Here is a 14,076-nt window from a genome sequence, read left to right on the forward strand (position 1 = left end):
TGTAACTGCCTTATGTTGGAAAACACAGCACTTATGCACAGGAGGTTAAATGTTTTGCAGATACATGAAACAGAAATTGTAATTGTTCCACCCCATGATTACATCATCTATGACTACACCTGAGTCAAGAAAGTAAAAGATGTAAAAGCAAAATTAGAAAAACTCCATAAGGCAATAGGCCAGCCATGAGCAGGAAAGCAAAATTATTAGCATGTAAATGTGAAATCTGTTTAATTGCATCTATGATTTCTATATGCAGGAGAGGGATAAGTCAAATAGCTTACTTGTATAAAGTGGTCAAAGGAAGAGAAACACTGGAGCTGATGGTATACAGACCTCTGAATTATTTCTACACATATCTGTCTGACCGCGATGTTCTCTAGAAATTCATTCAGTATAACTTTAATGCTCAATATTTTTTTAGTTAGGAGATAGCTAGGAGAAGGTTTAGCTGTGAGCAGGTATTTTCTTTCTTGCAATCTGTTTGTTCTGAGTGATTACTTAATGATGTTTTTTTCTGTATAAATGTATATTTCTGCACATTAAAATGAACTGTACAGCTCTTCAATTACCAAAACAAACACTAAACATCTCACATAAGCCTGCACTCAATGGTCCCCCAAGAGCAAAGCCCATAAGGCAAGCATACACTTTTACAAAATACTGTTGTCATTGGGGTTTCCATTGAGCAAGACACAGATTCCCCACTCACCAGGTTAGACAAAGAGAAGATAATGGTTATCTACCTATCTGGAGCCAGGATCTTCAATATTATGTACTCACTCAAGTCACTGCACCCCAAGTACCAGTATGATTCTGTCATAGTCCACGTGGGTGTAAATGATCTGAGATGTACCTCACTGGAGTATATGAAGAGACATAATGGATCTGTGAGAATATGTTTCACAGACAGTAATGAACCTTGCTTTTGAGCAGCATTCTACCTTCACCAAGAGAGTTTTACACTCCTCCCGTGTCATGTCCTCAGTATTAAGCTGTCTCCTTTGAAATAAAAATTAACCCAGAAAACCCATCTAGACTAGTACCAATTAGGAACTATTCTAAGGCAAACTATATCCTATTATGTGAGAGTCTGTCAAAATTCAAGACTCTCCCAAACCTCGAGGCCACATCTTCCTATGCAGAATTACTCACAGGGTCCCTGTATAAACATGCGAATGGTTGCATAGAAGCTGCCATACCTACCAGAAGTAAACCTAAAGCAAACACTAAAACAAACTTTACTGAAGGAGTCCTTGCCTAAACAAAGTATATAATAAAAGAAAAACCCATGGCCAAAATCAGGAAGATCAACTTCCTTAAAGAAAAGTTATACAACTAAACAAAAAAACTAAAAGGTCTAAAAGTCCAACAAGGTCAGCATCAAGGTCAGGATAGCCTTGCAGGCTATGGACAATTACAAGGCCTTCTTCAGCAATATCTGTAACCTTAAATGTAACACACAGTAGTGTGTTGAACTGGTGGTGATGGATGCAACCTTCACCGATCAGGATGATATAGCAAATCTGGTTGATAAATTCAGCTCAGTCTTTACCACCCAGATCTTCTGAGTGAAATCCCCTCCAACAAATTTTCCACCGTTAGCAGGGACCTGGTGTTAACGCCACTTGCTAAATCCAAGAACAGCACCTCTGTGAGTCCCAGCAGCATCCACAGTTGCCTCCTGAACAGTATAAAATATGACCTATCAGGACCACTTGAGGCACTCTTCAGCTACAGTCTTGAAGCATGCTTCTTTCCAAGTGAGTGGAGGACTACAACAATCATGCCCTTCCACAAGGGTGGACCATCAACTGACTAAGGGAACTACAGACCCATCAGTCTAATGAGCTTAATATGCAAAACCATGGAACAAATTATCATAAAAATGATAAACAAGGACATTGGCAACCTACAGACACCAAACTCATCCCAATTTGGCTTTAAGGGAAGTTCATGCCTACTTGAGTTGGTAGACTTCTTTCAAGGCAACGGATGAGGATAAACAGTGCATACTGCATATCTTGACCTGACCAAGGCATTCAGTACAATACCCCACTCAGGCATTGTTGACAAACTCTCTGAGCTAGGTTTAAAACCCTTCATAACTCACTGGATTGCTGGTTGGGTCACAGACAGGACACAAAGTTAGGATTGGTGAGACCACCTCCACCAAGAGAACAGTTATCAGCAGAGTAGCCCAGGGCTCTGTGCTGGGCCCATTCCAGTTTGGCATCTACTTCTTGGAAGTCAAGTCAAATGTTCAAAGCCTCTGGCTGACCAAGTTCACAAATGACCATACATTTGGAAATATTATAAATTCCCCCCAGGACACCAACATCTTGCAGGAGAGTTTAACACAGATAAAAGACTGGTGCCAAAGCCATGGCCTAAAACTCAATGTCAAAAATGCTTTATAATGACCTTTGGGAAACTATCAACCCAAGGTAAGTATTTCATCGATAAAACACCCCCTAAGAGTCGACCAAGTAGTAAGGGACCGGGGAACACATGTAGACAGCAGACTGACCTTTTACCAATACATAGCTAAGGGTATGGTATCTAGGTCCAAGGAAGTTATAGTACCACTCTACTTGGCCCTTATCAGTCCTATCAGTGAGTACAATGCTCCCTTTGGCATGTACCTAACCGCACGCTTGCAACAGTTACAACACCCACAAAGGTTTCTCATCAGGAGAATTCAGGGCATGAATACCATGTCCTACACTGATCGCCTAAAGGCTCTGTGTCTGTATTCAGTCTCTTAAAAGCTGCTGAGAGGAGATCTTTGCCTGACTTTCAGGGCTTCCTCAGACCAAGCCCTGACGGATCTGTTGCATTTGCTGAAAAACAAATGGCACAGGAAACTCCAGATCCAGGGGATCTGAACTTTGCTTGTGACAAACAGAACATGCTGGAGAGAGAGATGCATGTCCCAAAGGATCCCCATGCTATGGAACAGACTTCCTATTCATGTAAATCACAGTTTGTCCCTGACTCTATTCAAATAAAACCTTGGGAATTAGAGGGGAAATCGTAAATTTACCCCCAGTCTAGCCCCATGTCCCTTATGGACAGAGACAGTCAATAAGAAAAGTATTATCCTAAGTAACACCCCCCCAATCCCTTCTCTGTACTAACATGCCCCCTCATAGATGCCCATGATACTTATGATCCTAATGGGTTTGGGATGGATGGCTAAGCTTGTAAAAACCCTAGTGGTCATTAGCCTAGTAGCAACCTATGAACTTATTAACTCATTCCTTTTTCTTAGTATTTTTGTAGTAGTGCCAGCATTTAAAATAAAAAAGACCAATGGCTGGTCTCCTAAAACATATAGCTATTTAACTATTACTTGTGCAGTAGATAAGGTGATGGAAACTTGGATTGTATAATTTTTTGCTGGAAGCATGCATTTTATAGACTTGTTCTGATATAGACTTGTAAAAGTATATATAGGTATAACTATCTTCCTTTTAACGTGTTTGCTCCATTGGGCAAAGGGTTGCCTGCATTTTTGTAGAGCCTTTGACTCCCAAGTTCTGGATTACTTTAGTGCAGGAGTAACGGACTTCAACTTTCATTATATTTGATGTAATTAATTCATAAGTGGATGATCTAAGGTTAGAACAAATACATAGCCATGGTTTAAGGCATGTGATTCAGGGGATTATTTGCCTGTGTAATCAAGCCTTATTTAAGGTTGAAAAAAGTCTGAACAACTCAATACGTGGATGACACAAAAGTCTTACTGTTATATCTTGGAAATTTTAAGAAGCTAAATATACTTTCTGCTACACAGATATGTAGACATGAAATTTATCTAAGCAATCTAGAATGCATAATAGTTTATCTGCAACTAAACAGTAAGGAGGTTGTGATTTGGGAAGCTATTCACTTGAAATATTGCAGGAAATGTATCTAGAGTTACTTCAGAACAGCTAGCTGTGTTTTGGGGAGTCACTTTCAGGCCCATTAGTGCTAGAGCTACAAAGATGTTAAAATTAATTTTGTGATGAACTATGTCTTGGACCCTAAAACAGAACAGTTAAAATAGATAATATTCAAGGAGTTCTTTAAACAACAAAAAAATTATGCAAGCTAGTTTTTTAAGGCTTGGTAGAGTATATTATTAGTTTTGACATAAAAATGCTGTAAAAAACTGTTTTCTAAAGGTGGAGAAAGTGATGCTAAGTGGCAGTTTGATTTAACGTTTTAAGCAAGAGCATAGTGAATGGAAAATCAGAGGGATACAAAAGACAGCAAATAATGAGCATGATAGTAATATAAAGCTGTGCTTTGAACCATTTGTCTTTCAAGCCAGATTTACTAGCTTAGCTTGTTTCAGTGAATAAGTCATAACTGTCTTGGGTCTTCTCGGTAGTATGTAATAGATGATGTTAACAAAGGCCCCAACTGGAAACACATTGCATGCTAGATGAACGTTTCTTTATGAAAATATCCCAAACCAGACAAAACATTACTGGAGGTCTGTACAACATCTGCTTGCTTAAGGCAGGTGCACTTCAGTTAAACAAGTTTGTTCTTGACTTTGATGACAGGTGGGCATAAGAGCAACAACGTAATGTTTACGCCAAAAACAGTCTGGCAGCTTGTATTAATATAACGAATGAAGATAACCTGTCTAAACTGGAAGATATGTTTTCTTTTATTTGGGGGGATTCCATGTGTGTCCTCAGTGTAATCATCTAATATATGCAGAATTTGATCAGAGTTTGTAACTGTGTTTTTCCCTGCAGGCTACTCAAAGTGTTAAACCGTTGGTTTACCTATGCCAATCTAATAATGAAGAGCTGAGGCAAATAGCTGCAAGCACACTTCTGTCCTTGGGTAAGGTATAGTCTTGAGGTTGTCAGTTGTATATATGCATGCTTTTTTTCTAATTTATTTACAGGTTTCTCAGGCACAGAAAAAAGTGAATGTACTTGAAAGCATCAGTTAAAGACAAGTCTGTAAGGAGTTCCCTACATCCTAGAGCCATAAAAGATTTGGGGAATGTTTATAGCATACTGAAGTGTTACACTACAAAGCTGGAGAAGTTTAAATCCTACCAGCCTTATGTCTAGAATGTGTGGCAATAATCAAGCCAGTTCTGCTCAAAGGTCACTCAGCAAAGGGCTCTCAGCATGCCTTCCTAGTCAGAAGATTAAAACAAAATAGTCACTGTCAAATAAAAGCAAAAGGACAGGTAAGTCTTTCTAAGGTACTGAATGAGAAGCAAGCCTTAGAGTTTTTACAGCGACTCATGACAGCATCATAAAATACACTGCACTATACATATATCTTAGTAGTGGGGCAGGGAGGAGGAGGAGGGGGTAATTGATGGATCTTGTAGACTGCATGACCTTATTACCAGCTAAGAATACAAGACAGCACCGACAGACAAACTAGAGGACCAATAACCAGTGTGTACGCTTTGGGAACTTTCAAGATGAGATGCATTTCTTGGTGTGAAATGTAACAGCTTTGAAGTGATTTGTACAGTATAGCCCTGGGAGCTGATGATGTCTAGCAAATATGCAGCAGTATGGTTTGAGCTAGCCATAATTATTGAATATATCGACATTCTGTAGTACTGTATTTTGGATAATTGGATTGATAAGATGTATTGAAAATAATTTAATAGGGAAGAGATACGTCTCTCTCAACCTCTTAGCACAAAAAAGTCTGGACAAAGCCAAAAATAAAGGGAAGGACAAAGGCCCAAAAATAGGGACAAAGTTTGAATATTGCTGTTATAAACTTATAATGTTGCTAGAATAAAGGATTTTGTGTTAGCATGCATTTTCAGAAGGATATAAAGTCTGAAATCCAAATGTTTGTCAATCCTCAATGATTAGCCAGAAAACCACAAATTTTAAAAAGAACAGACCAAAAATATGGCAAAAAATCTAGACAGTTGAGAGCTTTGAGAGATGAGAGAGATTTTGAAGGCACAGTCCTTAAAAGCATATGACTGCTAATACAAAGGAGTGTAGACCTGCGTAATCAATCTGATGTCAGAAAAAAAGCTTTATTTATTTGACCCACCCATTAACTGTCCTACCATTTCCTCCTCACAGGTCTAAACCACACAAAATTAAATCTAGCACCATGGACCATAATAGTATATCTTAGGTCAGTCCTGCTAGCTCAGAGAAGTAGTGTTTTATATAACTCTAGAAATTGACCTCCCCACTCTTATTGCAAAATCTTCTCCATCACCTGCCCTTCTTACTTAGATTCTTTACCCTATCTTTGCCGTTAACCTTGTGTCATGTTAGATGTCTTGGTCATGTCCTTCAGTTTTTAGTTATTATGGATATCCAGAATTCCCCTTTACTACTTTGGTCACTGTTTGCTACACCACCTCTGCCAGCTTTATATGCTTAAATATTGCCTAAGAATTGGACCCAGTATGCTGAGTAACTCCTCAGTGGCATTATGTATAATAGTTACAGCCCCTTTGCCACCCTGTATACTATACTATAGCTTTGGGTGTGTTCTGTTAGTTTACTACTGTCTTGTACTGGTTCGTTTAATTATAATAATGAGGCCAGATATGTCCCACTCCACATTCTCCAGCAGGACCTTCTTGAGACAGCAGCCCCTCCTGGCAATTTTTCACCTGGAGGAATTTCTGCTCGTCTCTACTAGGTGAATGAGCTGCCTTCATGTGACTCATTCACCAAGTAGACTAGGATTATTTTGAAGGGCTTTACCATACCTTTGCATTTGCTACCTTCCTGACCCCTACAAATAAATCATCTTTGACTTATATGCAGCATTTTTGTGAAATTCTCATAAATCAAATGTAGAGGCTTGCAGGATTCCACTGATTTATGAGGGTGACAGCAGTCCTCCTGACTACAGGTCTCCACAGCATTTGGGACAGCTAGTTCCAAATTTATCATCCTTTCTTCCCAGATAGCTTCTTCGTCCTTCAGATCACAGGTTAAACCATGGGCCCATCTGCTTCTGTTGCTGGTAGCTCAGGTGGGTGATTAAGATCCCACTGCACTTTTTAAAAAAATAGTAGGTGTGTTTTATTAAAATTTACATTCATTTTTAATTATTTACACACACTTCTTATATTCATACTTTATTGACATGTAATCAACACAAAAGAACTTAAACAATTCTACTTTTGTTTCATTCTTTTTTTCTTTTATATTTACTCTATCCTGCCATCCTTTCTCCCACAACCATCTTCTTATTTCAGCTAATACATCCTCCTCTTCGATTTTCTTATGTAACAAATTTTCATATATTTTTCCACAGCACCCACAGCGTCACAAGCATTACTTTGCCTCTTTTATCAAAATCACATTTTTTTACTTTATGCTTTCCATCTATATTAATTTTTTAACTTTCCCAAAATTATTTAGTCTTTTTTGCAATCCAGAAAAAGTTTTGTTGTTTCTTCACTACATTCAACACGTGTTTTCCTTTGTCACCTTGCATCTTCATATTCCCTTTCACCAGTAACTTGTCTAATAAAATTTTCCATAAAAAGTCCTCGGCTTTATAAAAATGTTCAAATATTTTCTTTTGTATTGTATTGCCTTTTTTTACATATTGTTTTAATTCCTTCCTTGGGTACACCAACATTTGTTTTCTAAAATTATATTATACCATTCTTTTGTTTTTCCAACAACCATACTACTTTTAACTTCCATAATTTCATTTTATTTTTGTATTCTTTTCTTTCCCATATAGTCTTTTTTTTCTTTTCCATTTTTCTTTCTGTGCATTTTTATATTGAGAATCCAAAAGAAAAATGCTATGAGAGGCTACTGCCGTAGATACAATTTGTTTGAGAGAAGCTCTCATTTTTTAAGCAAAAACGTCTTCAGATAAGTCATTTTTAAAAACATACTTGTATAACAAATTTAAAAATCATGTTATTGCCAAGCCAACAATCATTTCTGTATGCTCTTAAAGACCCCCTTAACTTAGATCGCTTCTTACATAACCAAAGTGCAATCAATGAACAAAGCAAGATTAAAATCAAATCAAAAAAACGGAAGCAGCAAAACAAACTAAATAAATAAAAATGCTGGCAGGCAGAGTTTCACAGTCACAAATCACTCAGGTGATGATAAACCAAAGGTGTATTTAATGATAAAAATCCACAAGAAAAACAAATAAAATGTGAGCGCTTTCGTTAAACAAGTCTGATGAAGTTAACACTTGTTTAACGAAAACTCTCACATTTTATTTGTTTTTCTTGTGGATTTTTATCATTAAATACACCTTTGGTTTATTATCCCCTGAGTGATTTGTGCCTGTGAAACTCTGCCTGCCAAGATTAAAATCAAATCAGGCATACAAAGATTAATTCATTATTATATAAAATACTAAAAAATCATATTTCATGTTATAAAATGGTCTTATTGTCGTATGATCTTTTCATAATATTTTTTTCTTCTTCCTCCTTTTCAAACTCTGCTCCTGCTAAGATATGATCTACCAGCCTCTGGAAAGTCGGTGGGGCATTCTTCATCCCAAAGGGCATCTTTGTGAACTCATATAAGCCAAAAGGAGTCACAAAGGCTGACTTCTCTGTAGCACTGGGAGTCAAGGGCACCTGCCAGTAACCCTTGGTAAGATCAATGGTTGTAAGATACTTAGCCCTGCCCAGCTGCTCTAGGGCCTCATCTGTCCTAGGCATGGGGTAAACATCTGACTCTGTGATGATTTACTTTCCTGTAATCCACACAGAACATGTTGCTGCCATCCTTCTTTGGCACCAACACCACTGGTGAGGCCCAGGGACTGTTGGACTCTTGAATCAACCCTAGTTCCAACATCTCCTGTACCTCCTCCCTCAGAGTCTGTTTGACTGTCTTAGGCACCCTATAAGGGGCCTACCTGATGGGCCTTTGGGGTCCTGTATCCACCTGGTGCTGCACCAGGTGGGTGCTCCCTGGTTTCCCGGGGATCATGCCACCAAACTGTTGCAACACTGCTCGGATTTCTTGAACCTGGGTAGGAGATAGCTGCTGGGACATTGCTACCCCTTCCACTGAGGTGTCAGCCCAAGCCTCACTGAGGAGATCAGTCCCCAGATCTCTCTGACTTCTCCTGCAATCCACTGCAAATGCTCAGCACAAGGGCCTCCCTATCATGGTAAGGTTTCATCATGTTAACATGGTACAATTTTTGCCCCTGCTGTCTGCCTAGCACTTTCACCATGTAGTTAACATCACTTACCTTTCTTACCACCTTGTAGGGTCCCTCCCAAGCTGCTTGCAACTTGTTGTATCTGACAGGAATGAGAACCATCATCTGCTGCCCTACAGTATACTCTCTAACTCGAGCATTCCTGTCATACCACACCTTTTTCTGTTGGGCTTCTGCCAGGTTCTCCTGGGCCAGGCATATGAGTTCCCTGAGCCTTGTCCTGAGGTTCAGGACATATGCCACAACAGACTCCTTGTGAAACTCACACTCACCTTCCCGCTCATCTCCAATTAAATCGAGAGGTCCCCTCACCCTATGCCCATACAGCAACTTAAAGGGTGAAAAACCTGTGGATTCCTGGGGAACCTCTCTGTAAACAAACAGATGGGGCAAATATTTGTCCCACTCCCTCTTAAACTGATCTGTTAATGCCCGTAGCATGGACTTGATTGTAGAGTTTAACCTCTCAACAAGACCATTAGTATGGGGATGGTAGGGGGTGGTCTTCATGTGCTTCACCCCCACAGGACTTCCACAGACAAGCCAGCAGGTCTGACATAAAACTGGCACCTTTGTCAGACAGTATTTCCTTTGGGAAACCTACCCTGCTGAAAATCTCTAGCAAAGCATTTGCCACCTTCTCATCCTCAATGGAGGACAAAGCCACTGCCTCAGGGTATCGTGTAGCATATTCTAAAATCACTAGGATACACTTTTTCCCTGTGGAACTTGGGGTACTCAGAGGACCCACAATATCCATAGCTACCCTCTGAAATGGCTCCTCAATCACAGGCAAAGGCATCAAAGGAGCTCTCACCTTGTCTCCTGCCTTGCCTACGTTTTGGCACTGCTCACAGGTCCTGCAGTACCCTGTTACATCTCTGGAAATTCCAGGCCAATAGAAGTTTTGCATAATATGCCTCTTTGTACGTTTTATGCCCATATGACCTGCAAAGGTAATATCATGGGCTATGGCTAGAAGCACCAGATGGTAAGCTCTAGGCACTACCAAATGCTGTACTCCCTCCCTCAGGGGTCCACTGTCTGTACAGTAACCCTTTGTCCCAGTATACAGATTCCCCCTTCCCTTGAGAATCAGGTGCCTCCCTAGCTACCTGCCTCAGGCCTTGCAATGTAGGGTCTGAGAGCTGAACCTGTCTTGAGTCTCTCCTTGTAACCCTTCCCAGCTACCCTTCCACAGGAAGTCTGGCATCCTCTGACTGCGGTGCCTCACTGTCAGCCTGGGTACTACTACTCACCTCTGCATTTGCAGTTACCATGTCCAAGGGAACATCAGTACCCACAAGCAGCTGTGGCTCACATTCAGTCTCACTGCTACAGAGCAGCTCCCTCCCTGAAGTAACCACCTCAGCAGTCTTGGCTGCAAGTATGCAGTCTGTCTGGGTCTCCCCCAGGCTACCAGACCCACATGCTTGTCTTCTAGCCTTACTGCATGTAACTGTATAAGTACATAGTACTGCCTCATCCAAATCCTTCCCTCTCAGGACATCTGCAGGATGGTAGTTCCATACCCCTGTTGTCTCAAGACAACCTATTGTTGGCATTTTGTCTTTCCCACTTACTGGCTCTTTCACCTTTTGTTCCCCACTTTGCCTCCATGGACATCTGTATGCCACATGGCCCCACTGGTTGCATTCAAAACATTTAACCCTAGCTCCTGGACGTGTACCTGGACTAGTGGCTTCCCCTGCTACTGGCGGATTCTGTTGGGGCACTCTGTGCTGCCCACCATGGATTCCTTTAGTCCCATGAGCAGTACTGGGGGTCCCTTTCTTGTGCTTGCTAGGTATAGGTCTCCCTTGTTCCCCAACTCCTCTGAAGTAGCACACTGTCTGTCAGCTAACTAGATCCTCATGTCCTCAGGCAAAGTGCTAAGGTCTTGTTCCCTTACCAAAAGGTCTGCCAGCCCTTCAAAAGTGGTGACCTGACATCCACTCACCCAGCTATGAAAGTAAGTGCTCAGTTCAGCAACATATTCACATACATTTTCATCTGCCTTGCCTCTATCCTCACAAAACTTTATCTTATACATTTCAGGCGTTAGCTTAAAACATTCTAATAAATGTCTTTTTACAGCAATATAATCAAAACAGTCAGTGTCATGCATTTTTGCTAAAGAATTTACAGCTTTACCATGGAGTAAGGTGGTCAGGAACCGTACCCAGAGTCTTTGGGCAACTTCATACAGTTTACGTACCCACTCAAATATATGAATGAAGCTATCAAAATTATCCCCCTCTTTAAACTGTGGAAGAAATTTACTGACATTTTGTGCTTCTGGGGTCCGGTTACTCCCTTCCCCCTTACCTCCATGACTCTGGCGAAGAGTCAGCATTTCCCTCTCATGCCTTCTCTGCTGTTCATTTTCTTCAGCTTCTAGGCTCCTCATTCTCTTGGCTGCTTCTAGTTCCATATGCTTGGCCTCCAACTCAAGTCTCTTTAGCTCCAGATGGATTTTTAAGTCCACTGCAGAAAGGTTGAGCTGTCCGTTCTCCGAGGATATTATATCTGTACTGTCAGTCTGATTGTCCTCCAGGCTGCTGTTTGCTGATGCAGCTGTAACCAAGGCTGCAATTAGGTCTACTTTAGTCAGGTTTCCATGCACCAGTCCCCTAGCCTGGCACATCTCTGCCAGCTGGCTCCTTGTCAGCTTTCCATACTCTTCTGCTGACATGCTGCCTGCTCACCCTGACTAACACTAAGTTAAGAAAAGAAATAAAACAATTGTGATCTGAACTCTGAGTATACACTGCGTGGCTGTTTTAGAGTACAAAACACTTTTAGAGATCACTGTACATAAGCTACAGGAATTTGCTCTACCCACACCACTACAAGCCAATTAGTATGTGAAGTAGATCCCACCACTGCCAAACACTTGTGACGACCGTGCCCTGGCCCAGCAATCAAGGAGCCTCAATCCTCACCACTAACACCAGGGAGGTCGTCTCCTAGAAGAGGAAAGGATAACTAATACACACAGTAATGTACAATTATTCCTTAAGTTAAGACAATAGGAAGAATGTGTTCAGCTAGCCGCTCTGACACCATTTTTTAGATAATTGTACTTTCAAAGACATTTGAAATGCTTGGCTTGGTTTTCCTTACAGCAGATGGCAATGTTGCAACCATCTTGAAGTTCACATTTTACAGTGTTTTCTTTTATTTAAAAACACAAGCCTGTATTTTACATTTATTTATACAAATGATAGAATTATATATTAGATTCTATTTGACTAGGCTGGCAGCCTTTGCCCATCTCTCCTCGATCGTCACACCCCCACTTGTAAAAATGTTTCTTATCCAAAAAAGACCTACTGCCTGACAACAACTATCTACTTGTTTCATGGAGAAAACATGATCAAAGTAAAAAATGAACAGCAAACAAGAAACAAGCTCAAGATAAATTGCTTAAAGGATTACTGCACAGGTTATGGGACCACACATGATAGATTCTGTTTAGTTTACGGGTAAAGCCTGCAAAGATGACTGCAAGTCTTCAACAAAGGTAATGAGCTTCTTAAAATACTGTAATCCTGTCCTTTATTACAAATACTGTCATATGCATTTCAATACCCAAGGCTTATACGTTATCTAGTTATTTAAGTATTCTCTGCATGACAACAACAAAAAGGCTTACAATGTTAGTAAAGAACAGTATGCTTATTAAAGCTTACTTGCATCTTACAATCTCAAACAAGCTTACCTGATGGTCATTAAAGCATTGCTACTTAAACACAGAGCAACAGGCACTTTCTGAATAATAAGCATAAATCAGCAGTATAAAATATGACAGAAACCAGAACATTCTGCAAAATCAAAGACAGATGAAAAGCCACTCTAGTACTTGTGTCTGCCTTGGATGGGGGGATAGTCTGCACATTTACACTGCATAACTGTTCCTTGCCTTGCTTGGACACATCCAGAGTCACTACATGGGGGAGTGGGGTGCAACAAGTATGTCACAATTTGAAATGTCTGTGGCTGACTGTGATGCCCTGACACATTTGTCATACCTCTCAACCTCAGAGCAAGAAATCTGGACAAAGCAAAACATAGAAGTGGGACAAAGGCCCAAAAATAAGGGCAGTTTTTAAATATTGCTCTTATAAACTTGGAAAGATAATAGAATAGTAGGTCTTGCAGTAGTATGAATTTTCTGAAGGGTATAAAATCTGAAACTCAAATGTCTGTCATTATTTTCTAACTTCAGTCTTTAATGATTTGCCACTGATTTGCCAAAAAACACAATTTTATGAAAAACGGACCAAAAATGTGATGCAAAAATATAAAATAGCCGCACAATACAGCTGGGAACCTGTCAAAGATGGGTCACTTTTTTAATATTAGTACTGCTAACTTGAGCAGCTGACAAAATAAAAGAATCTACACGCATTTCTGAAATAAAAGTAATCTAGAAATCTGATTATTACAGTTATTTATTAATTGTAAACCCTCCATGTTTTCTTCCAAAATTGACATTTTGCGGAGGGATTTTTAGGGGAAGAGCAACATTTTGAGCCAATATCTGGGACAGTTGAGAGGTTTGGATATACCTAATTCTATAAAGCAATTTATTTGCATGTACCTTTCAACCTGTTAATGCAGGAAATCTGGACAAGGCCAAATATACTGGGGGAACATATAAACAGTACTAAAAATTGCTCTTGTATAAACTGAGACAGTTGATAGAATAACAGGTCTTGCTTTAGCATGCATTTTTCTGAAGGTTATGAAGTCTGAAACTCAGTGTCTGTCATTATTTGGTGTCTTAATACTAAATGATTTGCCAGAAAACCACAAATTGTATGAGGAACAAACCAAAAATAAGAAGCAAAAATCTGGACAGTTGAGAGGTATAGTTCAGCCAGG

The 14,076-nt window shown here is 40.0% G+C and overlaps 1 protein-coding gene across 4 annotated transcripts in view; it reads left to right on the forward strand.

Annotated features, from left to right (window-relative positions):
- Positions 1 to 14,076, forward strand: part of RIPOR2 (RHO family interacting cell polarization regulator 2) — a 3,249,967-nt gene that overhangs the window by 3,104,050 nt on the left and 131,841 nt on the right. For all 4 annotated transcript variants that reach the window (XM_044067082.1, XM_044067083.1, XM_044067084.1 and 1 more), the window contains one exon: positions 4,761 to 4,851. In XM_044067082.1, the coding sequence (XP_043923017.1) occupies positions 4,761 to 4,851 (91 nt within the window). The remainder of the gene's footprint in view (positions 1 to 4,760; positions 4,852 to 14,076) is intronic.

Source organism: Protopterus annectens, chromosome 3.part1 (genome assembly GCF_019279795.1).
Source record: "Protopterus annectens isolate FY-2018-M chromosome 3.part1, PAN1.0, whole genome shotgun sequence".
Classification (NCBI taxonomy): Eukaryota; Metazoa; Chordata; order Ceratodontiformes; family Protopteridae; genus Protopterus; species Protopterus annectens.